This window comes from Chiloscyllium plagiosum, unplaced genomic scaffold (genome assembly GCF_037043375.1).
Source record: "Chiloscyllium plagiosum isolate Xiang-an unplaced genomic scaffold, Cpla_swu_hap1 HiC_scaffold_1, whole genome shotgun sequence".
NCBI classification, from domain to species: domain Eukaryota; kingdom Metazoa; phylum Chordata; class Chondrichthyes; order Orectolobiformes; family Hemiscylliidae; genus Chiloscyllium; species Chiloscyllium plagiosum.
This window is the reverse complement of record NW_028270139.1, coordinates 21,059,231-21,087,198: the sequence shown is the minus strand read 5'-3', so window position 1 is coordinate 21,087,198 and position 27,968 is coordinate 21,059,231. Positions and strand designations below refer to the sequence as shown.

Below are 27,968 nucleotides of genomic sequence, written 5' to 3'. Positions count from 1 at the left end.
GCTTCATGATTTTATGAATCCCTGTAGGGTGTCACGGTGGCTCAGTGGTTAGCACTGTTGCCTCACAAAACCAGGGTCCCGGGTTCAAGTCCAGCCTCGGGTGACTGTCTGTGTGGAGTTTGCACATTCTCCCCACGTCTGCATGGGTTTCCGCCGGGTGCTCCAGTTTCCTCCCACAGTCCAAAGGTGTGCAGGTTAGGTGAATTGGCCATGCTTAAATTGTCAATTAGGTGCATTAGTTAGAGGGAAAAAGGGGTTTGGGTGGGTTACTCTTCGGAGGGTCGGTGTGGACCTGTTGGACCGAAGGGCCTGTTTCCACACTGTAGGGAATGTAATCTCATCTAATCTAATCCCTCAACTTCCTATGCTCCAGGGTAAAAATGTTCTAGTCTGTCTAGCCTCTCCTTATAAATCAACCTCTCCAGTCCTGGTAACATCCTTGCAAATCTTTTCTGCCCCTTTTCCAACTTAATAACAGATTTCCTATAGCAGGGCAACCAGAACTGTACACAGTACCCCAAAAGTGCCCTTACCAACATATTGTATAGCGCAACATGATGCACCAACTCCTATACTCAATGCTCTAACCAACGAAGGCAAGCTTGCCAAATATCTTCTTCACCATCCTGACAACCTGTGAAGCAAATTATAAGGAACAACGTACCTGAACCTCTAGGTCTCTCTGTTTGACAACACTCCAAGGCCCTACCATTGAATTTGTAAGTCCTACCCTTGCTTGTCTTATCAAAGTGCATTTATCTGAATTAAACTCCATCTACCATTCCTCAGCCCATTGGCCAAATTGATCAAGATCCTGTTGTACTCAAATAACCTGCTTCACTGTCCACTGTAGAGCATGAAACTGCGCAGAAAGTCCGAGCTTCTGGAACTGACATCCAATTTGATTGGCCAGCAGCTCCAAGAGTGTTGGCAGTGATGGAGCTCAGTAGAGGGCACTGCTGAGACCACAGACTGGCTTACAAAGAGGGCCTGATGAATGCCAGAGTGAAGCAAGTCAGGAGTACCAGGTGTGGAACATACCCCCTCCTTATGGCGCACGAGGGTGAGGGAGAACTGGGCTTTAAAGGATACGTAGGTGTAAAAACTGGATTCTATTTACGTTGAGGGGACCCCCCCAAATCAAAAAGCGTAGCCGAAGATTGTATCCTCCCTTCACATAATTTTAAAAGCAAAAAAAAACGGGTTGCTGAAGGGCAGAGAAATAATGAGGTAAACTAAACTTTTAATAAACTAATTTCACCCTTACTTATTTCTTTACGGAAGGCTAACAGACTAATGATCTCGGCACCTGCCCATGCTCTGTATTTTGGTGTAAGCTTAGGGCTGGATGGAAAGGTAACGCACTAACCACCCACGTGTGAAAACAAACTTGCTGGGCCATGCAATATCCAGCCCAACACTTCTCAATGAGATAACCTTTCATGAGAACTAAAGAAAGTTACAAATGTCATAGATTTTGAGTTGATGGCAGAGGGAATAACAAAAGGAATGGTCTAGGATATAATCAATGGTAGGAGGGATTAAATGACGAGAGACATGATGCTGCAAAAGTCAAAGACAGCAGCAATGAGTATGTGAAAGAAATGAAGGAATAAAGAAAGAAACAAGACACGATCAAACCAAACCAACACTGGAAAAAAGATAGAGCCAGAGGTTATGAAATAAAAATATTGAATCTAGGGTTGAGTCTAGAAGGCTGAACACAGTGTCCAGTTGAAGCAGATGGTGTTGTTCCTCAAGCTTGCCTTGATTTTCACTAAAGTAGGACATGGATAAAAAGGTCAGAAACAATGTTATGCAACAGGTCAAGCTTGTGGATTGAATTGAGATGTTCCACAAAGCAGTCCTTTTTTTTTTAAAATTAAGCAATCACAGTCTGTGTTAAGTCGAGACAGGGAGACAGGGAGACAGGGAGACAGGGAGACAGGGAGACAGGGAGACAGGGAGACAGGGAGACAGGGAGACAGATGTGAAAAGGGTGTACTCGGGTGTTAAAGGAGGAATGGTCCTTTCATAATACTGATAGGGAGCGAACAGAGAAAGAAGAGGTGGTTGGTGATAGAATCTCACTGGTATTGGTGGATCATCATTGAAGACAGAGACTGGTAGGCTGGAAGGTGAGAAGGGGACTGTTAACATGGTTCTTTGGATGGGGGAGATGAAAATGGTGCTAGATGGTGAGGGGAACATTGGGAAGCAATCAGAGGTTGAAGAAAATGGAAGACATTAGCAGAATGAGTGTGCAAAACCTCAAACAAACAGAGAGAGAGATGGAGAAACAGCACAATGGTGAGCATTGAGTATGTTGGTGGGAAAATGTCATACTGATGGTTGCTTATCTAAAAGTAAATGGAGGAAAACAAGGTTGTATAGTGAATCTAAAAAACAGAACATTCAGAAAATACTCTGGTTAGACAGTGGAGAGACAAACAGTAAGCATTTCAGGACTGGAAACGTTCAGATTGCCAGCATCCAGAGTATTCTCTTTTTTTAAAATCAGTGTGGGACTGGGACAGTAAATTACAATGGCAGCTGGTAAGCCCAAAATTTCAACATCCTCCTTGAAAACTACAACACAATCTTACTTGTAACTTCAGTCATTTCTGATTCAGACCCAGTCCTTAAGGATTTCCAGGGTATTGAACATCATATTTTTGGGGAGCCAGAATCTGGGAGCCTCAGAAAGGATACTTTGAAAGTTTAAATAGGAAAATCAGAAACATTCCTCTAATTTTATTAATAATGCTGAGCCTAAGCCAACAGCAGAGATATGCTCAGTTATTGCCCACTTGGGCTTCTCCAGAAAATTCTACATTTCCAGAGTCGGAATAGACAACCCAACAAAACACGTTTCCCATTCCCTGTTTATTTTTACTACACTTTACGTGCAGCGAAGAAGCAAGTCTTCGTATTGTCACTTACACTAAGGAGGACAACAACCTCTCCACAGTCATTCTCTAGAATGCGCAGCTTTGCTCTCAGCATGTCCTGCAGCTGAATGTCATGAAGTCCTGTTGTTTGTCGTTTCATTATCAGTTTCAGTGAAATATCTATCAAGGAAACATAGGCAAGGAATTTACTTCTACAAAAGATACTGCACTTTATAAATGTACAAGTAGTTTGTATTTACATTAGTAACTACCCTTTTACAGATGGAATTCTTACCTGCATTTAACAATTCGTACCAATTGCTTCCTGTTAGAGCTACAAATTGTAACAGGACCTTGTGTTGTCACCAGATTTCTCTAATGGTGTCAGGAACAGAGGTCACTGGCACCTGCAGCCCTACAAAGGAATCTTGGTCTTATTTGCTGCTTTTCTTTTAAAAAATATATATATTTTTTGATTTCCCTTTCGGCATTGCATATGGAGCTTGAACAAAATGGTGGCCTGGAGAAAGAACTTCTTTGCAGTCTTCCTCATGTTGCTCGAGATTCCATCAATAAAGGGATAAAAAGAAAGAGAATTTGCTTTTGGCTGAATTTCCCCCTCGCCCAGTGAATGAATTTACTGCAAAAATAAGACCTGTGGATCAAAATTGACCAAGCTAAGTTCCCAGCAAAACATGACAATGAAAGGCAGCAAATCCAATGAAGTGGGTAAGGAATGTGTTGGAATTATTTGCAGAAAACATAAACTGTCATAAGGTTATATGGTTTTGATTACCATTGTATCTCACAACAATCCTTTAACATTGAAAAATGGTCAATTTTTGTTTTTCAAAGGAGGACATTGGATTGCAGATAATCATCCATTTTCCAAGTCTTAGTACTTGATTGAGCTGAAAATGAGTTGCTGGAACAGCGCAGCAGGTCAGGCAGCATCCAGGGAACTGGAGAATCGCGTTTCGGGCATAAGCCCTTCAGGAAGATTCTCCTGTTCCCTGGATGCTGCCTGACCTGCTGCGCTGTTCCAGCAACTCATTTTCAGCTCTGATCTCCAGCATTCTCAGTCCTCACTTTCTCCTACCTGATTGACCCTCATTAGAAATTTTATGGAAATCCACACCATATCTGAACTACATCCACACATTCTGAAATGATAGTGTAGCAAATTCATAAAGTTTGATACTGTTCAAATAAAAATACTGTTATAGTTTAAACAAGGTAACATTTCTGCGCATGAGTATTTTTGAGCACAATGTGAACATTTTGCAATATTCAGCAAGTTCAGCACAGTCTCAATACTATTAGTTGCAGTGGGAAAGCATTTCACAAACTGGGAGAATGCGAAAAGGATGCAGGAAAAATACAAGAAGGAACCTGAAAGGGAGTGATGCCTGCGTCTTTTTCTGCCAATGGTTGCAGCTCTTTTCAATCTAATTCCTCTTGCTCCCACACTCGGGAATCCCCAGCAGTTTCAATTTAGATGTATTTCTTTCAGTTTGTCACCTTTTCCTCTGCACAGGACAAACATAATTTAAGATATGCTTGTAAGCAAGACTTAGGGTGTATGTGCAGAGAGAAAAAACACAGGCTCTGATAAAAGTAATCAACCTGAAATACTAACTTGACTTCTCCCATCACAGATGCTGCCTTAGAGTCACAGAGATATACAGAACAGAATTAGACCCTTTGTTCCAACACATGCATATCAATCAGATATCCTATAGAAACCAAATCTCATTTGCCAGCATTTGGCCCATATCCCTCTAAAAATTTCCTATTCACATACCTATCCAGATGCCTTTTAAATGCTGCAATTGTACCAGCTCCACCACTTCCTCTGGCACCTCATTCCATACCTGCACCACCCTCTGCGTGAAAACAAAATCACCCCTTAGATGCCTTTTAATTCTTTCCCCTCTCACCTTAAACCTATGCCCTCTAGTTTTGGACTCCCCCAGCCCCGTCAATTTATACTATCCATGCCTCTCATGATTTTGTAAATCACACGTCAGCCTCCGACGCTCCAGGGAAAGCAACCCCAGCTTATTCAGCCTCTCCCTATAGCTCAAACCCTCCAAAACCTGGCATCATCCTTGTAAATTTTTTCTGAAGCCTTTCAAGTTTCACAACATCCTTCCAATAGGAAGGAGACCAGAATTGCACTCAATATCCCAAACTTGGCCTAACCAATGAGCTGTATAGCCACAACATGACCTCCCAACTCCTGTACTCAATACTCTGACCAATAAAGGAAAGCATATCAAACATCTTCTTCACTATCCTATCTACCTGCAACTCTACTTTCAAGGAACTAAGAACCTGCATTCCAAGGTCTCTTTGTTCAACAGCACTCCCCAGGACCTTACCATTAAGTGTATAAGTCGTGCCCCAATTTGCCTTTCCAAAATGCAGCACCTCACATTATCTAAATTAAACTCCACCTGCCAAATCACCCATGTGATCAAGGTCCCATTGTACTTGCAGGTAACCTTTTTAGATGGCCACTACACCTCCAATTTTGATGTCATCTGCAAACATGATAACCATACCTACTAAGTTCACATCCAAATCATTTATGATGACAAAAAGCAGTGGACCCAGCACTGATACTTGCAGCATCCCACTGGTCACACCTCAATTCTGAAAAGCAAACCTCCACCACCACTGCCTTCTAACTTTAAACCAGTTCTGTAACTAAATAGCTACAGAGTCATAGAGATGTACAGCACAGAAACAGACCCTTCAGTCCAACAGGTCCATGCCGACCAGATGTCCCAACCTAATAGAGTCCCATTTGCCAGCACTTGGCCCATATCCCTCTAAAAACGTCCTATTCATATACCCAGTGCCTCTTAAATGTTGCAATTGTATCAGCCTCCACCACTTCCTCTAGCAGCTCAATTCATAAATATACCACCCTCTGCTTGAAAACGTTGCCCCTTAGGTCTCTTTTATATCTTTCCCCTCTCCCTAAACCTAAGCCTCTAGGTCTGGACTCCCCACACCCCAGAGAAAAGACTTTGTCTATTTACCCTATCCATGCCCCTCATGATTTTATAAACTTCTACAAGGTCACCTCTCAGCCTCTGACGCTCCAGGGAAAACAGCCCCAGCCTATTCAACTTCTTCCTACAGCTGAAATCCTCCAACCCTGGTAACACCCTTGTAAATTTTTTCTGAACCCACACAATATTCCAAACCAATGTCCTGACCAGCCGCAACATGACATCCCAACTCCTATACTCATACTCTGACCAATAAAGGAAAGCATACCAAATGCCTCCATCATCCTATCTACCTGTGACTCCACTTTCAAGGAGCCATGAACCTGCATTCCAAGGTCTCTTTGTTCAACAACATTCCCTAGGACCTTACCATTAAGTGTATAAGTCCTGCTAAGATTTGCTTTCCCAAAATGCAGCATCTCGCATTTATCTGAATTAAACTCCATCTGCCACTTCTCAGCCCATTGGCCCATCTGGTCCAGATCCTGTTGTAATCTGAGGTAACCTTCTTCACTATCCACTACACTTCCAATGTTTGTGTCATCTACAAGCATGCTAACTATACTTCCTATGTTCACATCCAAATCATTTATATAAATCACGAGAAGTAGTAGACTCAGCACGGATTCTTGTGGCAATCCATTGCTCACAGGCCTGCACTCCAAAAAGCAAGCCTCTACCACCCTCTCACTTCTACCTTTGAGCCATTTCTGCATCCAAATGGCTAGCTCTCCCTGTATTCCATGACATCTAACCTTGCTAATCAGTCTCCCATGGGTAACCTTGTCAAACGCCTTACTGAAGTCCATATAGATCACATCTACTGCTCTGCCCTCATAAATCCTCTGTTACATATTCAAAAAAACTCAATCAAGTTTGAGAGACACGATTCCCATCCACAAAGCCATGTTGACTATCCCTAAGCAGTCCTTGCCTTTCCAAATACGTGTACATCCTTTCCCTCAGTAATCCCTCCAACAACTTGTCCACCACTGACATCAGGCTCACCGGACTTTTGTTCCCTGGCTTGCCCTTCTGACCTGTCTTAAACAGTGGAATCATGTTAGCCAATCTCCAAGTCTTCCAGCACCTCACCTGTGACAAACAATGATACAAATATCTCAGCAAGGGGCCCAGCAATCAGTTCCCTAGCTTCCCACCGAGTTCTAGGGTACACCCAATCAGGTAGTGGGAATTTACCAACCTTTATGCGTTTCAGGATATCCAGCACCACCACCTCTGTAATATGGTCATTTTTCAAGATGTCACCATCTATTTCCCCACATTCCATGTCTCCCATGTCCTTCTCCACAGTAAACGCTGATGCAAAATACTCGTTTAGTACCTCCATCTCCTGTGGCTCAACGCAGACTGCCTTGCTGATCTTTGAGGGGTTATCTTAGTCTGCTTGGCATACATTCCTCATTCCTGAAGAATGGCTCATGCCCGAAACGTTGATTCTCCTGCTCCTTGGATGCTGCCTGACCTGCTGTGCTTTTCCAGCAACACATTTTCAGCTCCAACTCTCTTCCCTAGTTACCAGTTTGTCCTTAAATGTATTTATAAAAACCCTTTGGATTCTCCTTAACTCTATTTGCCAAAGCTTTCTTATGTCCCCTTTTTGCCCTCCTGATTTCCCTCTTAAGTATAGTCCTACGGCCTTAATATTCTAAGGATTCACTCGATCTCTCCTGTCTACACCTGACATATGCTTCCTTCCTTTTCTTAACCAAACCCTCAATTTCTCTAGTCATCCAGCATTCCCCACATCTATTAGCCTTGCCTTTCACCCTAACAGGAATATACTGGTTCTGGACTCCTATTATCTCATTTCTGAAGGCTTCCCATTTTCCAGCTGTCCCTTTTCCTGTAAACATCTGCCCCCAATCAGTTTTTGAAAAAGTTCTTGCCTAATACCGTCAAAATTAGCCTTCCTCAAATTCAGAACTTCAACTTTTAGATCCAGTCTATCCTTTTCCATCACTATTTTAAAACTAATAGAATTATGGTCACTGGACCCAAAATGTTCCCCCACTGATACCTCACTCACCTGCCCTGCATTATTTCCCAAGAGTAGGTCAAGTTTTGGTGACCTCTCATCAGTACATTGACATACTGACTCAGAAAACTTTCTTGTATACACTTAAATTCCTCTCCATCTAAACCTTAACACTATGGCAGTCCCAGTCTATGTCTGGAAAGTTAAAATCCCCTACCATAACCACCCTATTATTCTTACAGATAATTGAAATCTCCTTACAAGTTTGTTTCTCAACTTCCCTCTGACTATTAGCGAGTGTATAATACAATCCCACTAAGATGGTCACCTCTTTCTTATTTCTCAGTTCCACCCAAATAACTTCCTTGGATGTATTCCCAGGAATATCCTTCCCAAGTACAGCAGTAGTGTTATCCCTTATCAAAAATGCTACTCCCCTCCTCTCTTGTCTCCCTTTCTACTTTTCCTGTAGCATTTATACCCTGGAACGTTAAGCTGCCAGTGCTGTCCATCTCTGAGCCACATTTCTGTAACTGCTACAATGTCCCAGTCCTATGTTCCTAACTATGCCCTGGAGTTCATCTGCCTTCCCTGTTAGGCCCCTTGCAGTGAAGTTAATGCAGTTTAATTTATCAATCCTGCCTTGTTCTCTGCTTTGCCCCTGCCTGCCCTGACTGTTTGACTCGTTTCTTTTCTCAACTGTACCAGTGTCAGTCTCTTTCCTCACTATCTCCCTTGGTCCCACTCCCCCCACCTTACTAGTTTAAATCCTCCTGAGCAGTTCTAGCAAATCTCCCTGCCAGTATATTAGTCCCCTTCCAATTCAGGTGCAATCCATCCTTCTTGTACAGGTCACTTCTACACCAGAAGAGATTCCAGGTGATTCAAAACTGAGAACCCTTCTCCCATGCACCAGCTCCTCAGCCACACATTCATCTGCTCTATCCTCCTATTCCTACTCTCACTAGCTCATAGCACTGGGAGTCATCCAGACATTACTACCCTTGAGGACCTCCCTTTTAAATTCCTACCTAACTTTCTATATTCTCCCTTCAGAATCTCATCCTTTTCCCTTCCTATATTGTTCATTCCAATGTGTACAATGACTTCCTACTGGCCCCTCTCCCTTTTGAGAACATTCTACACCCTCTGAGGCATCCTTGATCCTGGTACCAGGGAGGCAACACACCATTCTGATTTTTTGTTGCTGGCACAGAAACATTTGTCTGTGCCTCTGACTAGAGAGCCCTCTAACACAATCAATCGCTTGGAACCTGACATACCCCTCATTACATTAGAGCCTGTCTTGATACCAGAAATATGGCTGCTCGAGCTACATTCCCCTGAGAGTCCATCACTCCTTATATTTTCCAAAACAGCATACTTGTTTGAAATGGGGATAGCCACAGAAGACTCCTATACTCCCTGCATACCTTCCCTACCTTTCCTGGAGCTAATCCTTCTACCCGACTGTATCTGTGGTTTTTCTCCCTTCCTATAACTGCCATCCATCACACCCCATGCTCTTGTAAATTCCTCATTGCCATTAACTGTCACTCCAACTGATCCATTAAATCAATCAGATAGGATTCACAACCAAAAAACATTTATTGCAGATAAAATCCTCAGTAACACAGACTCTCTCTGAACACCCACATCTGACAAGAAGAGCATATCACTCTACTAAAGGCCACTTTTGCTCCTTGACAATCTACAGACCCAGAAAACAGCAGTCTTATTGCTCTAAAAAAGCACTGTTCCAGGCTAACTTAATACTTACGGCTTATATTTTCTAAAATTTAATCAAGAGACAGGTGCTAACCAGTCTACCACGAGGAACCTTGGAGAATGTTTTACTCAAGTCCACATGGATAACATCCACTGCTCTGCCATCAGCAGATCTCTTTGTTATTTCTTCAAAAAAACTCCAGTCAGTGAGACAACTGCCCACTCATAAAGCCATGTTGACTATCCCTCATCAGTCCTTGCCTTTCCAAATACATATAAATCCTGTCCGTCAGGATTCTCTCCAACAACGTGCATACCATCGATGTCAAACTCACCCGTCTCAAGGTCCCTGGCTTTTCCACATCACCTTTCTTAAATAGTGGCACCATGTTAGCCAATCTCCAGAGTTCTGGCACCTTACTTGTGGCTATCGATGTTACAAATATCTCAGCAAGGGGTCTATAAATCTCTTCCTTAGCTTCCTACAGAGTTCTAGGGTACACCTGATTAGGTTCATAGGACCGTAAGACATAGGAGCAGAAATTAGAGTCTGCTTCGCCATTCAATCACAGCTGGTAATTTTCTTCTCAACCCCTTCTCTTGCTTTCTCCCCATAAAATTTAGATCCCCTTGATACTCTAGAACCTATCTATCTCAGTATTAAATATACTCAATGATCTGGCTTCCACAGTCTTTTGTGGCAATGAGTTCCATAGATTCACCACTTTCTGGCTGAAGAGGTTTCTCCTGAACTCTGTCTCAAAGGTCTTCCCTTTACTCTAAGGATGTACCCTCGGATACTAGTCTCTCCAACCAATGGAAACACTTCAACATCTACTTTGTCCAGGCCATTCAGTAATCTGTACGTTTCAATTAGATCCTTCCAAACTCCATCAAGTATCAACAGAGAGTCCTCAAACATTCCTCATACATTAAGTTTTCAATATTGGGACCATTCTTGTTAATCTCCTCTGAACACACTCCAGGCCAGTATATCTTTCCTGAGATATAGAGCCCAAAACTGTGCACAATACTGCAAATGTGGTCTGACCAAAGCCTTAAAGAGCCTCAGAGGTACATCCCTTCAAAATAAATGCCATTATTGCATGTGCGTTCTTAACTACTGACTCAACCTGCAAGTTTACCTTGAAAGAATTCTGGACTAGAACTTCCAAGTCTCTTTGCAGTTCAGACTTCTAAATTTTCTCCCCACTTAGAAGATGGTCCATGACTCTATTCTTCTGACCAAAGTACATGACCTCACACTTTCTCAGGTTGTACTCCAGCTAGGGATTTATCCACTTTTATGCGCTTTAAGACATCCAGCATATCTTCCTCAATGGCATGGACATTTTTCAAGATGTCACTATTTATTCCCCCACATTATCTATCTTCCATATCCTTCCTCACACTAAACACTGATTCAAAACACTGATTTAGTATCTCCCTCATCTCCTGTGGTTCCATACATAGGCTGACTTGCTAGTTTTTAAGGGGCCGTATTCTCTCCCTAGTTACCCTTTTGTTCTTGATGTTTTGTAGAATCCCTTCAGATTCTCCTTAACCCGATTTGCCAAAGCTATCTCATGTCCCCTTTCTGTCAACCTGATTTCCCTCTTCAAGATACTCTAACTACCCTTTATACTCTTCCAGGCATTCACTTGATCTCTGCTGTCTATACCTGACACATGCTTCCTTTGTTTTAACCAAAACCTGAATTTCTCTATTCATCCAGCATTCCCTACACCTACCAGCCTTTCCTTTCACCCTAACAGGTTCATACTGTTTGTGATCTCACTTTTGAATGCTTCCCATTTTCTAGTCATCCCTTTACCTGTGAACATTGACTCCCCATAATCAACTTTTAAAGTTCTTGCCTAATATTTAATGAGTACATTTGGGTTTTCTGCTTTGTTTAGACCATCAGCAGCAGCATCAGTGCGACTCCATTTCCTGAGTCAGCTTCAAAAACTGATTTGATTTCTTTGTCCAAGCTCTGAGGCACTGTGAAATATTGTTTGATCCTGCATTGAAGGTCTTATGCATATATTGCGATGTTCAGAGAAATAAATAATATAATGCCTTTTCAACTTTCTATTAGCCTTTAAAAGGCACTTCAATGTTCTTCGCCTGCCTGAATGTGTTTAGCTGCAACACACAAAACTAGATGCAAACCAAACAAACTAATTCATTTGATTGCATGCCATGCTTCAGCTAAAAGCTCTATTCCCTCCACCACCTCATGCCGACAGTGCATACTTGCAAAGGATATTTACGAGAATGTTACCAGAGCTGGAGAAATCCAGATTCTGTGAGGGGACTAGTGAAACTGGGATTGTAGACTTTAAAGCAAATAAGAATAAAAAGGTAGACCTGTTTTCCCTGAAAACATTGTTCACTTATCAAATGAAAGAGAGAATTGGTGATCGAATCAAAATATAATGTTCCAAGTATATAAATATATAATCATTAAAAAATAATCAAAATGACATGTGTAGTAGTTGAAAGAGTTATGATCTTCAATTCAGAATTTCAGTTTCTCATGTTCGTCCTTCTATTGAATTTCCTATTCTGCCAGCAGGAACAGCTGACAACTTTGTCACAACCTTGGTTTTGGGTTAGCTATATTTGAATCATCATAATTTCATGTACCTTCACTTAACGGCTTCAGTACTCCACGATGAATGGCCATCCTTCCCCTCCTTCACAAATCTCCAACCCCAATGTCCCTCACCTTCTTCACCCTATCCTTCACCATTTACTTCACCCAACTACATCCTCCCACACCTCATTGTTCTTCACCCATCTGCACCCCTAGCATCTCCCCTCCCCCTTTCACTGCCCCATATTTCCTCTCTTCTACCTCTCACCCCAGCTCCACCCTATCCCACATCTCTGCTAATCCTATATCTCCCCTTCCACCTCCACATCTCACTCCCACATCCTCCCTACCAACTCCTTCATTGAGGTGGGGGATAGTGGTAGTTGGTTAAAAAGCTGAGTTTTTCCAATAAACAAAAAAAAACAAATGCCTCCCCATTCAAAGGAGCAGCAGCAGCAGCAACTGAACCACAGAGACCAGTCTGCTCAGCCACAAAAAAAATGACTTATGAACGCCTCTTAGCTATCACAAGTCAGTCTGAGTTGTATGCCAGCTTTTGCTGCATTGGAAAGGATTAGTCCAAAATCTCAGTGTCACTCACAGTTTGGGAAGTTCTCCATAACCGTCTTCTCAAGGGAAACTGCAAGTAAACCATAAATGCCAGCTTTGCCAGCAATGTCCAATTCAAGACTTTTTATTTTGAAAATTTCCTCAATGTGACACCTGTCACATGGATAGTTTCCAGCAGCTCTTACCCATTATGGTGGGAGCAATTAATCATCATGGATTCGTTCTGGCAACTGTGGGAAAAAGACGCTTTCAATAAACTTTTGACCCTATTAAGAGAGGAAGAAGTGACTTGTGATAAAAGGAACTGATGGGGAATTTTAAGATGAGAATTCAGGTGCAATTTTATTTGTGAGAAATTTGAAACAGTTCTCTTGATAACGTATTTACCTATTCAACAACAAGTAATTCAGGGAAGAATTTACTGCACAAGTTTCCATACATGAATACTTACAGTTGTTATCGACCAGACCAGACCCCCTCAAAATATTTTAAGTATGTAACCTGGACCCTAATTTTTTTCTTATTTAAAGGCAGATGTGTAGTGGGTGTTCCAGGTATGATGCAACTGGTCAAACCACTTGGCTTTAAGCAAAACAGAATTTATTTAAACACTACAGTTGAAATATGAACAAAAGAAAGCAGAATTTAGAAGAACAACTGGAAAACTTAACCAAACTGATATAGCAACTATCACTAATTAACTGTTCCAATATAGTAACATCCCATGAACACACCCCTTGGCAAAAAGGTAGATTAGATTAGATTAGATTACTTACAGTGTGGAAACAGGCCCTTCGGCCCAACAAGTCCACACCGACCCACCGAAGCGCACCCACCCAGACCCATTCCCCTACATTTACCCCTGCACCTAACACCACGGGCAATTTAGCATGGCCAATTCACCTAACCTGCACATTTTTGGACTGTGGAAGGAAACCGGAACACCCGGAGGAAACCCACGCAGACACAGGGAGAATGTGCAAACTCCACACAGTCAGTCGCCTGAGGTGGGAATTGAACCCGGGTCTCTGGCGCTGTGAGGCAGCAGTGCTAACCACTGTGCCACCATGCCGCCCATGAAATTCACACAAATTCTTACAGGCAGGAGGAAGCACCATCCAGAGAGAGAGATTTTAAAAGAAAGTCAATGGAGTTCCTTACTGAGATTTGCAACTCCCCTGGACTCATATCTTGTGACTGCTATAGCTAAAAACAAGATAGAAATAAACTGAACTGGGAGAACTGACTACTCCCCTTCCATTGTTAAACAAGACTCTTAAGCACTTCTTCTGCCTTTTACAACCTCTCTTCCAAAAAAAAGGACAAAAACCTTTTTAAAGTATTGTCACACATTCTACAGGAGATAGTACAGTGTTGTGAAAGTTCAGTACACAAGGTTTCAGTTTTATGATGGTTCAAATACATTTATGGAGCATACGCACATTGTAACTGCTACCGTATAATTGTGGATCGTTCTCACCTGTTTCCCAATATCCTATGGCTGATGAATCATGTGATGGTTCTTCAGGAAGTGAAACAGTTGCCTCATTTTCTTCTAATGGACCCTGTACTAGAATGCATTGAATTAGAAAAATATCATGAGTTTGTGCAATCCCTCTAAACACAATAGCTTAAAATTTGCAAGTGTTTTCACGGCAAACCACCACCATTCATCATCATCAGCTCTCTGAATCTGACAGTAAATATAGAGGAAAACAGAAATCCTCAAACATAACCGTTTTGTCAAGTTTCATGTTAAACTGTGGCCGTTAATTCAAACTAAAATGCAATAGTTTGGAGGGTGGAATCCAATCAACAACAGAACAGCCAGGATTTGAACATGACCTGCTTGATACAGAGGTTGAAATTCAAATTAAAACTTACTGCAAGGTGTACATTTTAACATCTTGGACAGAAAGGAGGAGGCAGTTGGTTCTGACACCAACACAATGTCAGTCAGAAAAAGAACAGGGGAAATAGACTCTTGAGAAGGCATTGTTATGCCAAGCAGAAGACAAGGATTTTGGGGTTAATGATCAAGCACAGTGCTGGTGAAAATGGACTTCCAATTTAAACAGCCAAGGCTTGTCAAGAGTAAAAGACCAAGGAGTCACCAGTGAGTACATTGCTACTGGAAGTTCATTCGATTTTGCTGACAAAATTGGGTGAAGAGATGCTGTTTAAATGGATACTGAAAGATTCACTATGTGGGCAGGGAGAAGATAGCCTGTTAAAGATGGGAGGAGCTTGAGATTTTATACAAAGTAGTTCATTTCTATAGATATGCATAAGCATGGTGTGTGGTTTGCAGTTGTGTTCAGAAGTAAACAAGGAAGACCTTTTCTGTAGTTTATTAGTTTCTTATTAAGAATTATTTTTAAATTCTGAAGAACTGGAGAGTTGTATCAGTCTTGAAACAACTCTCATGAATGTTGTCAGACCTGTTGAGTTTCTGCAATACTTCCTGTTTGTTTTTCAGATTTCCAGCATCTGCATTATTGCGCTTTTATTTGAATATTTTAGTCAATGTTGCTTTCAGTTTCTGTTTTACAGTTAAAATCTTAAACATGAAATCTTGACTTGAATTCTGTATGTTAGTCATTAGAAAAATGCTCTTTTTAAAAAAAAGTGTTATTCTTTCCAAGAATGGCAAAGTTCCACTGCCTGTCACTATCCCTCCACATGTTTCTCTTTGCCCATTACATAAATCCAACCAGAGCCCATGAAATCATTTGGTAGGATGTTTCCTTTGCCACTGTTTGGAAATCCACATCAATTTACTCTTTATTCAATGGGAGTTTAGATGTAGATCTGGGTGACAACTATTGCTGATCTGGCCTCCAAAATGGAATGGTGTCAAATATCACCATTATGATTATTGTCTTAAGACTTTTCACTATATTTCAGATTTTACCTTTGCCCAGGGAAATGTTCCTAGTTTGATTTTGCTTTATTTGAAGAAAGTTTTTCATTTCCTGATTTGCTGCCATGAAACACTTTAATGTATTTGGTTGCTTAGACATCTTGAGATCACTGCAGCTAAACACTGGGAATTTTCATTAAGCTGCAGAGCCATCAATTGTACGTTGAAAGGACTAATGCTCGCACCACAGCTCACCATAAAACAGCTGGATTTCTCAGCTTCTTTTAAAGTTAGCAGGAAAGCCCCTTTGCTTTGCACTGACTACCAAAATTGTGCTGTCATTGACAGCTTATAAACAACAACAACAACAACAACTCACAATTCTAACATCTGATAACATTAGCCTGTAGGAACAGTTTTACTATGCCAGATCACAGCAGAAAGCATTGTCCACCATCACCTTATATCAGGAAATCAACCAAACCCTCAGCTTTCCATTCAAATTAAACATACATTCAAATTCCTGATGTGCTTTTGGACAGATCCTTGAAGGTGGATTTCAAAAATTGCTTTATTGTTTCTCTTCACAGCGATTGCATGTGCTGTGTATTTAAATAATATCATCTTTTTATTTATATTTCTACCATTTGCTGCCATCTTTTTTTGCACTGACAACTGGATTAGGATTACTTTACAGCAAAGCCGTCAAAGTCCTAAAGAATCATAGGGTACTCTTTCATAAGAAAACGATGAATTGTGTTAATTTTAACCCAAAGGTCACCATACCTCAGGCAAGGGGCAAGATCGAGAAGGCAGGACATTCATAGTGACCTCAGCTGTTGCATGAAATGAGCCTACACTTTTAGTGTTGTTCATAAGCCATCTGTCCGACCAACTGATTTAAACAACCTCCACTTTATTGTCAATCAATTGTACCTCAAAGTAATCCATTCAGTCATTTAACAAAAGGTTGAATTGTTTTGATACTAGCTTCTAATAATCACTCAGAGATGGGCCAAAACTTGTCAGTCTTGCTCTGCTTTGAAACTATAGCAGACCAAGACTTGTACATTACTTGTGGACTTAGACCATCAGGGCAGAGTCTATCTAGGAGTCAGGTCATTAACCTAAAAATCACTTTAAACTAACTGTGTCAAGTTTAGTGCCTAGCACCACAATGGAGAGTAAGCAAAACAGATTACAAAATTTGCAGGCCCACTGGGCCCTGCAATTACAGAATCAGCACAAACAAAACTCAGGCAGAAGCTGTAGCTAGGGAACAAAAACAATTTCTAGATCAGAAAGTCCCATGGGAGAGCTGTTGGGCCTCCTACATGCTGAGGTGATGCCCAAGGGACCAAGGGACATTCTCTTGCAGACCGGGCTTACTGCTGCACAGTTTCTAACCTCATTCAATAGGTTGATGCATGGGAGGTGCCTCCAATGATCCTAAATCTTTAAAGAATTCTGTGCCTGCCTTGGAGACTTTGGGCAAAGATACTTAGTCAAGTCCATAAGATGCAGGAGCAGAAGTAAACCATTTGGCCCCATCAATCATGCCCCACCGTTCAACAAGATCATGGCTGATATGATAATCCTCAACTCCATTTTCCTGCTTTATCTCCATCACTCCCAATTCACTCACTGATTACAAATCCCTCTATCTCAACTTTAAATGTATTTGACAGCCCAGCTTGAACAGCCATCTACAGTATTCAATGGAGTCAGTAACCTCAAAAGATTCCTCCTCATCTCACTTCAAATGGTGACCCCTTAATCTGAGATTATGGCCTCTGATCCTATGCTCTACCATAAGGGGAAACAATCTTTCCACATTTACCCTATTAGCATAGTGAATGGGAATAGCGGGTCATTCTCATTCAAACAAGTTTAGCTGGAGGGGTGCTGCAAGTATGAGTTCACCAGTTTTTTTCAAAATGGAGAGATAAAGGGAAAAGTTGGTATTTAGAGTGACCTTGTATAATATTCACAGAAAATTGCTGTGCAGGTACAGCCAAGAAATTAGGACGGTAAATGATATGGCAAGTGGACTGGAGTCCAAGTGTAAGAAGCAAAACATCTTGGGGATGCTACACATCAAATACCATGTATAGTCCCAGTTTCCTTATTGAAGGAAGGATCTAATTGCCTTACAGAGCCAAGCGTTCACTAGATTGATTCTTGGGATTAGACAATTGTCTGTGATGGAAGATTGAATAGATTATACTCACATGCATTTAGAAGAATAAATGAGAATCTAATAAAAACACCTATTAAGAACAACTCCTTCCCCACTTATCAGACTTTTGAACAGACCTCTTAAAATGTTAATGTTGATCTTTCTCGCTCTCTGCGGCAGTGACACTATATGCTGCTACTGCCCTGATGCACTCGATATGGTACGACCTGTCTCTATGGGATGCTAAACAACACATTTCGCTGTATCTTGGTACATGACAACAATAAATCAAATTTACTTAAAATTAATAGCCTTGACAAGATGGACACTGGAAGGATATTCCCCAGTCTGAGGTTGCAATCATGTTTGAAGAGTGCAGCCATTTTGGACTGGGATCAGGTGAAAGTGCTCATTCAACAGGCTTATGAACCTTTGCCTCAGACAGCGTTTGATGCTCAGTCATTACTTTTATTCAAAACTGAAATAGCTATGTTTTTGATTTCTATAGATTTGAACGATTGAAATTAGTAAATGAGGCTAAAGAAGAGACTGAAGATCAGCAATGATCTCACTGAATGGATATATAGGCTCAAAGGACTAAAAAACCAACTTTAGCTTCTATTCCCAATGTTCTCTTTTCAGGGAGTCATATTGGGAATTTTCAGCTCCATTCTGTAATCATAACTTAAGACAGTTTCAATAGAAAATATTTACTGTGTGATTTTAACATAAATCACATTAAAACTATCAATTATTTTATTTTAATTATTAAATTATTCTAAATTTGACTGATCAGGTGTTTTAACCATTGTCAAGGGCAACTAATCTAAAGCACTTCCATGAATGGCAGCATAATTGCTGCTGGAATGTTAACTATCAGGTTTTTCTTTAGAACTTTAGCCATTTATTTTAATTATGTGAAGGCCATTGTCACCATGAGGCACGAATTCAAAAAAAAACTAACGTGTTTAGGTGGGTGGGGGTGGGGCACAAAAGGAAAACATTTGCAATCCTTGGCAATTACATTTTAAAAATTCTATATTAATTACTCCAAACAACTGTACACAGCTTATACAAAAAATAAATTTGGCCAGTTTAAAGTTATCCATTAATGTAACTGTCTACTGTATGTCTCACTCTGGAAAATCTAGTGATTTTAAGACCCTGGATTTCAGCTAAGGTATCAAATATTCTGGCTTTTTGTTTGGAACTCGAATTGACGTAACACAAATATTTACTTCTCCTTCATTCTACTACAAAGGCAAAGTTCAAATCCTGCATTAATTCAGCCTCCAACAATTAGAACAATGTTTTCAGATTTTGCTGACTACAGAAAAAGGATAGATATCCCTCCTGAAGACGCTGAGGACTTCAGCTTCTTATCCTGACGGATACTGATGATTAACTTGAACGTAGAGCTATGAACTCCTTCTACAGAACAAATATTTCCTGTTTACTAAGCAAATTCAAACTTCTTTCATCAACACTTGCATCATCCTTTTCACTTTAACCCATTCACCAACTGCTAATATTCTCGATGCTCTTTGCTTAATTGATCATTGCCAGAAGACAAAAAGGGGGTTTGATTAGATCCCCTACAGTGTGGAAACAGGCCCTTCATCCCAACAAGTCCACACCGACCCTCCAAACAGTAACCCACCCAGACCCATTTCCCTCTGACTAATGCGCCTAACACTATGGGCAATTCAGCATTGCCAATTCATCTGACCTGCACATCTTTGGGAAGTGAATGAGAAAATAAAATGAAAGAATGGCAGAAAAGGTAGAAGAGCAAGGGGGAAAAAAACACAAGATTTCAGCAGTGCTTTTACCTCCAGAAGTGTGGATTTAGATCCAACCGATTCAGAATAATTGACAATAAAGTAAACAAACAATTTGTTTACTTCTCCTGTAATTGAAGATTTTTTACCTATGCAAGGACTTCCCAGATTCGGGGACTCTGTCAAGTGTACACAATTTGAAAATTGCACATATATTGTAATTTTTTCAAATGGCAGACACGTTTATGTATAGTTTTGCTTACATTTAGAAAATTGAATTCATTACTATCAGTGAACTTTAAAATTCCTAAATGATACCGGTGTCCTCTATTGCTCCAGAACTGGGCAGTGCAGCAATCTGAAACAGAGTCATTTCACCACTAAAGCAAAAAAAGTGTATTTCATCTAGAATGCACACAATAGGTATTACCAAAATTGATTCTGCTATATGAATAGCAATCATTGCAATGAAAGCGCGGCATTGATCATAAGATCATAGAATCCCTACAGTGTGGAAACAGACCCTGCGGAGGGTCGGTGTGGACTTGTTGGGCTGAAGAGTAACCCACCCAGACTCATTCCTCCTACCCTATATATACCTCTGACTAATGCACCCAACCTAGACATCCCTGGACATTATGGGCGATTTAGCGTGGCCAATTCATCTAACCTGCACATCTTTGGAGGAAACTGGAGAGCACCTGGAGGAAACCCATGCAGACATGGGGAGAAAGTGCAAACGCCACACAGACAGTCGCCAAAGGCTTGAAACAATCGAGGGTCCCTGGTACTGTGAGGCAGCAGCGCTACCACTGAGCCACTGTGTTGCTTTCTGTTTTATTGTGGTATTCTTTATAAGTAATAATGGTAATTTTGGTGATTTCATCTTTGGGTCAGTTACATTTCAGATATCTTTGCGCAGAAAAGTAGTAACTTTCACTTTGATGCATTCTACTAGTTAGCTCGCATCAGTGACATAAATATTAATTGGTTCTCAGTGGCATTTGCTAAGGGAGTGAAATCCACACCCGCATGTTTATGTTTCAGATCACTGACCATGTAACTGCTCATGTATGTGGATGCAAACCAAAGGCATCACCAAGTGCAGTTACAAAGACCATACATTCAACTAACTTGTCACCACTATCTAGAATCACACAGTAGAACGGTCACTTGTGGAAGTTGAAGATAAAATTTTGAAAAGCTCCTGGAAAGACCAAGTGTTGGAAATAAACAACACACCCATTCACAATTGGTGACAGAAAAGAGGTTTCTGTTTTGAGTGCAGTTTCTTCATTGAGGCTGCCCTGACGAGGCCCAATAAATGGCCCATAGCTAAAACATTAACATGTCTTTCCACCTTATGGATGGGACAGATCTTGACAAGATACTGCAGCGCACATATCATTTCTTAATAAGAAGTCAAAACCTTCAGGACAAGCCAGAGAGGAAAGTGTGTCAAAAGACAGAGGCCAGCAACCTTAATTATATTCATTTTAAAATAGTGATAGAAAAGGATAAACCAGATCTAAAAATTAGAATTCTAAAATGGAAGGAGGCCAATTTTGACAGTATTAGGCATGAACATTCAAAAGTTAATTGGGGGTGGATGCTTGCAGGTAAAGAGACAGCTGAAAAATGGGAAGCCTTCAAAAAAAAAAGATAATGATTTTCCAGATTCAGCATGTTCCTGTTAGGGTGTAGGGCAAGGCTGGTAGGTGTAAGGAGTGCTGGATGACTAGATATATTGAGACTTGGGTCAAGAAAAAGAAGGAAGCATATGTCGTCAGGTATAGACAGCAGAGAATGAATGAATCCTTAGAAACATATCAAGGCAGTAGGAGAATACTTAAGAGGGAAATCAGGAGGGTAAAAAGAGGACATTAGATAGCTTTGGCAAATAGGGTTAAGGAGAATCCAAAGGTATTCTACAACTACATTAAAGATTAGCAAGGCCACCTATGTGTAGAACCTCAGGAGATGGGGGAAATACGAAACAAGTATTTTGCATCTGCGTTTATTGTAAAGAAGGATATGAAAGATATAGAACATGGGGAAATAAATAGTGAAAAATCTTGAAAAATGTCCATATTACAGATGTAGTGATCTGGACAATTTAAGATACATAAAAGTGGATAAATTCCCAGGACCTGATCAGATGTACTCTAGAACTCTGTGGGAAGCGGTTCCTGGGTCCCTCGCTGAGATATTTGGATCATCAATTGCCACAATTTGGGTGCTAGAAGACTGGAAGTTGGCTAACATGGTGCCACTGTTTGAGAAAGGTGGTAAGAAAAAGCCAGGGAACTATAGATTGGTGAGCCTGACATCAGTGATGGGCATATTGTTGGAGGGAATCCTGAGGACAGGATTTACACGTATTTGGAAAAGCAAGGATTGATTATGGATAGTCAACATTGCTTTGGGCATGGGAAATAGTGTCTCAATAACTTGATAGACAATTTTTGAAGTAGTAACCAAGACTATTTATGAGGGTAGAGCGGTGTACATGATCCATATGGACTTCAGTAAAGCATTTGACAACGTTCCTCATGATAGACTAGTTAGCATAGAAGAGAGAGAGAATTAGCTATTGGTTACAGAACTGACTTGAAGGTAGAAGACAGAGGGTGGTGGTGGTGGAAGGTTACTCTTCAGACTGGAGGCCTGTGACCAGAGGTGTGCCACAAAGATCGGTGCTGGGTCCACTGCTTTTTGTCATTTATATAAATGATTTGGATGTGAACATAGAATCTTGATCAAATAGGGATCTTGATCAGATGGGCCAGTGGGCCACGTAGTGACAGAGTTTAATTTAGATAAATGTGAGGTCCTGCATTTTGGAAAGACAAATCAGTGCAGGACTTATACACTCAATGGTAATTTCCTGGGGAGCATTGCTGAACAAAGAGACTTTGGAGTGCAGGCTCATAGTTCCTTGAAAGTGGAGTCTCAGGTAGATAGGATTGTGAAGGCAGCATTTGGTATACTTGCCTTTTTGGGTCAGTGCATTAAGTATAGGAGTTGGGAGGTCATGTTGCGGCTGTACAGGACATTGTCCCAAATGTGACCGAACCATTGCGTGCAATTCTGGTCTCCTTCCTATCGGAAGGATGTTGCGAAACTTGAAAGGGTTCAGAAAAGATTTACAAGGATGTTGTCACGGTTGGAGGGTTTGATCTGAATAGGCTGGGGCTATTTTCCTGCAGTACTAGAAGTTGAGGGGTTACTTTATAGAGGTTTACAAAATCATGAAGGGCATTGATAGGGTAAATAGACAAGGTGATTTTCCCTGGGGTGGGTGAGTCCAAAACTAGAGAACATGGGTTTAAAAGATGAGAGGGGAGAGATTTAAATGGGACTTAAGGGGCTACTTTTTCACGCAGATAGTGGTGCGTATGTGGAATGAGCTGCCAGAGGAAATGGAGAAGGCTGGTACAGTTACAACATTTAAAAGGCATCTGTATGGATATATGAATAAGAAAGGTTTAGATAGATATAGGCCAAACACTGGCAAATGGGATTAGATTTATCTAGAATATCTGATCAGCATGGACAAGTTGGACCGAAGGCTCTGTTTCCACTCTGTACACCTTTATGACCCTATGACTGTAAATTCGGTTAGTTTCAGCAAGCTGTATCAATCATTTAGATGATAAAAATCATAAAATTCCTACAGTGTGGAAACAGGCCATTTGACCCAACAAGTCCACACCGACCATCTAAAGAGTAACCTACCCAGACCCATCCCCTACGCTATTACTCAACATTTGCTCCTGACTAATGCACCTAACTTACTCATCCCTGAACACTATGGGCAATTTAGCATGGCCAGTTCATCTCACCTGCACATCTTTGGATTGTGGGAGGAACCCCACATAGACATGGGGAGAATGTGCAAAGTCACACAGACAGCCGCCAGAGGCTGAAATCGCATCAGAGTCCCTGACCACTAAGCCACCGTGCTGCCCTGATCTGAGTGAACAGCCTCTTTCTGCTTTAATCCATATTCAATGTCCTATAAAAATCACTGATACAGCCAAACAGGGGGTCTGATTCTTCTCCTAAAACTTACGAGGAAAAAGCACTAAAAATATGGATCATGTATTATATAAGAACAGACACTGCGGCATGTAAAAGTTACTGCTATATATATTACAGGGGGAAATAATTGTTCCTATAACACCCCTTCACAAATCACCAAAGTAGACTGCTACCTGTATAGACCACATTTTATTGATATTAATGAGAAACGGTGAGTATTAAGTGAACCATGCAGCTGAGCCATCATTGCTGCTTGTTCCTGGGAAATCAATTTACTTGATGCAGCAGCAACTTCAAGCATTACTGGAAGAACACATTTTTGCCCCTATTTTTCTCAATTATCCTTTTCAAATTCATCTTCTTTCCCCTTTCTCATGTTCTGATCCACATCTTCCTATTCCAAGGTTTTTTTTTTGCATTCCCTTGGCAGGATGCTGTGCCCTCCTCCATCTCTTTGAGGAGATATTTTATTCAAATATCTACAATAATTATCGCATTCCCACTTAGTGAATAATATAAGGCCAGTGTGAGCCCAACTCAGATTTCTTTCCAGCAGAAGTGTTTTTCCCTGACCTCCTTATAAATTGAGTGTAACAAGAAATAAATGAGCACTGCTTACTGTAATCCTTAAAAAAAAAATTGAATCTGTGGGATAAGGCAAAAATCAAATCAGAAAATGCTGAAAATGCATCCTATGCCCAGCAGCACATGACAGACAGAGATTGATTACTTTTCCAGGGCAAAAAGGTTGGGACAATAGGCACAAGTGTTCTGCCTCAATTTCTGATCGGTGCACCCTTTGAGCACAGCTCCCTAATTTACAATGCAGGAACACTAAAATTATTCTTTTGTCTTCCAAAATCTTAAAGCACTTGTTTTTCAGAGGCCAACAGACAGTCCCTACTATTTTAACTGCAGAAAGTGCACACACATTTCCAGACAAAATTACAGCATACACCTTATTTGTTCATAACAAATGACAGGCATCCACTTTTAAAACATGCAGCTGCCCCATGCACATGGAAATTAAAGGATTAACACTTAGCTAAGTTCCCTTTCTCCAACAGAAGTTTTCCAATTTAGCCTTGTCCTGTTCTCCTTCTTGAGCAGTTGCATAGGATTGAGGATAAACTACTTTCACTTTGGTTCGTTGAGTTCTTGAGATGGTTGGTTAAGTCCAATGCACAATCTGTAACCTCTGCCTCTTACAGAGAGTGCATGGAGGGTTAAGTAGATGAATTCTTTGGAATTTTGAACACTCTCTCCAATGTGTCACTTCTCCACTGCATATTCAAAATGAAGTCTCACCTTCACATTGTGATTGGTCACCAAGTCAGAGACTTCCATGAACTGGCAAAGTCTAACACCATTAGGGATGCATGAAGGACATCCCTGAAGCATTTCTATTGTCACTTGAGAGTCTCCTGCCATGATCAAGTTCCAAACATAACAGTCTGCTGTAAGGCATATGAATGTCACCAGCCAAAAGGTGCTCATTTTGAGCGATTGGTACCTTGGTACTGGGCATCTCAATTCAGGAGAGGATGCTTTCAGACCAGTTTCCTTGGCATCCACTTGGCAGGATTGTTTAAAGACACCACCGGAGCCTCCATATTACGTTCCATGCAAACTAGCAGCTCCAACAAGTTAGCAAGATATTTAGTAATGTATACCAATTACATTTAGAAGTGCCAATTAACTGTATAAAATGGAGACAAACAGCATATTTCCCAAAGTGTGTAAAATAGCAGGATACCACAGTAGAAAAGGCTGGAACATTTAAACATACAAAACAAACGTAAACCTGAAGAGGATGATAAAATAATAAAAATGCGGAATGATTACTTCCTCCTAGTGTTCATTTGAGGTGACATATAAATTTTCTCTTTCTCCATAAATGAAAGTACTGTAAAAAAGCTCAGTGCTGATGTAAATGAGATCAGAGTTGTAAAACAAGCATATCTCCAGGCTTAGATTTTTCTAAATGACAAATTACTAACAGAGACAGAGACAAAGAGAATAGGAAATTCATTTGAGTGTTCCTAATAATGGTATTACAACCAAAGTCATTGGGACAAAACATTAAAATTAGGCGCATGGGTATCCATTGCAAAGAAAGTTGACAAACTAGCACACAAAATGGCAAACTTAAATTATTTCACATTGAACTGAAGTTATTTCATTATTAAAGCTATCAGGAATCAACACAGTTTTAGAAAGCGAAGGTGCTGCTTGATCCGGAGCTAGTCAAAACGCAAAGTAACCGTAATAAACCCTTCAAAGTTTCATTCAAGATTTTCAGAAAGGTTATTTTATCAAGTTCCAAATCGGGGGGGGGGGGTCTAGTTAACCTCAAAAAGGTGTGGAGATCCAAGTTAAAGTTTGCAAATTGATTTAAAAATGTTCGGTAAAATGAATGTTTTGGCTGTGTTGGTGTTGTTGGGAGAAATATTAAGTGGAATATAGTCGGGCTTATTGCGTGGGCCCACAAGTGCTTGCTATTTACATAAATGACTATGTATCAGAGCACAGAATGTTGTAGCTTTCTATAATAGCGCGTTATTGTAGCACAATTACTTTAAGGAGTTTTTAAATAATAAAAAGGTTAGATTCCACCTAATTGAAACAAAACAAGCAAAGTCCTCTTTAAGGGCCTTGATTTCAATTGAGAAACTATTTATTACAGTCACTGGAAAAACAATTAATCTTTGAAGGAAAGTACATCAAAACTTTTATGCATTACCATTTGAGTCGCGTACCATGTCTGACTGAGTGACTCCTGTTGCCGGCTTGTCCAGAAACTTGCTGACGGGGTCGCTTCCTGGTTCCCCCAACTCCCAGTTACTCTTCAAACGGCAATCCCGAGCGGTGCCTTCAGAAATTAGGCTCGACCTCTCCTCCTCGATGGTGTACAAAAGGAAATCCTCCCCAGCGGGACCGTCATTCCACTCCGTACTCTCCATAATCGAAACCTAATCAAAAACAAGTCTTGGCTTTGCTAGCGCTGTCACGGGATATTATTTCTTCCTAATCGCTGTTCACAACCTGTTTCATTGTCGTTGCTCTCGGATAGCGTGCTACATGCTGTTGAACTTTGCGTTCGCTTTCCCAGCCAGAGTTTTAATGCTCCTAATTATGACCGTTCCTCACGAAAAACAATCACATACCTCCCTCTCTGACATATTAAAGTACATTGCGTATTTTCCACATTTAAAAAAAAAGTTTATGAATGCACACACACCTGCTAATTTACATAAAAATGTACATGGAACATTGTTAGCATTTTGCATTGTTTCTCGACCAGCTTTGAGTTTTGTTTGGATTGTAACAGCTCAAAATTAAGGGACCAAAAGAAGTCGTCACATTGTCTCCATGTTGTGCTAAATACAGTTTTCCAAGTTAGGCTGTTTTTTTGGAAAATCCTGTTAAATTATTTTAATTACTTATGGTGATGCCTGAAAGAATTTCCTGCTGATTAGACCTCAATCACGGATTGATATTTATTATGCTTTCAGGATGTAATCTAAGAAATAGAACAATGGGGACACAATCTAGAAATAAAGAGTAAACCTGGTCACAAAATTGCCAGATTGTCATATAAAACATTTGGTGTACTAATGTCTTACTCAGTCTCATCTACATGTATTTAGTTTTATTAAAATGCTTGCAGTAGACAAAGAAGAATGCCAACTAAGGAAGGTCAAGAACAACATTCCTTGTTAGTAATGCCCATGTCCTGACAATCAGCTTAAAGTAACTTTCCAGACAGTCCTTCAGTTCTGTTGTGAGATAATGTTGGAAACATATGTCTTGTTTTGAGGTGGTGGGCAACTTCTTTGATTGCTCAGGACAGGTAATGAGGCAAATAACTTGTCAACTTAATCTGCAGTTTCACACTTGTTAAAATGTAGAATACACCTCCCATTTCAGGATATCAGCATTTTTTAATAGAATCCCTATAGTGTGGAAACAGGCCCTTTGGCCCAACTAGTTCACACCGACCCTCTGAGGAGCAACCCACCCAGACCATTTACCCCTAATTAGTGCACCTAACCTACACATCCCTGAACATGGTGGCTATTTAGCATAGCCAGTTCATCTAACCTGCACATCTTTGGCATGTGGGAAGAAACTGGAGCACCTGGGGAAAACCCACGCAGACATGGGGAGAATGTGCAAACTCCACACAGGCAGTCACCTAAGGCTGGAATTGAACCTGGATCCCTGGTGCTGTGAGGGCATTTTATATCATATCATCTACAACATCGAATCATAAATTGGTGCAGCA

General features: G+C 40.7%; 1 protein-coding gene across 4 annotated transcripts in view; it reads right to left on the bottom strand.

The window, feature by feature from the left end:
* Window positions 1–26,808, bottom strand: part of sh3tc1 (SH3 domain and tetratricopeptide repeats 1) — an 81,680-nt gene extending 54,872 nt beyond the window's left edge. The window contains exons 1-3 of one of the 4 annotated variants that reach the window (XR_015753075.1): window positions 26,424–26,808; window positions 14,294–14,383; window positions 2,944–3,071 (exon numbers count right to left, since the gene is read on the bottom strand). Coding sequence is in view for 3 of the 4 variants with exons in the window: in XM_087979421.1 (XP_087835547.1) it covers window positions 2,944–3,071; window positions 14,294–14,383; window positions 26,424–26,643 (438 nt within the window). In the remaining variant the exon portion in view is untranslated. The remainder of the gene's footprint in view (window positions 1–2,943; window positions 3,072–14,293; window positions 14,384–26,423) is intronic. The other 3 variants (XM_087979421.1, XM_087979357.1, XM_087979481.1) reach the window with 3 other exon arrangements.
* Window positions 26,809–27,968: the final 1,160 nt, after the last annotated feature.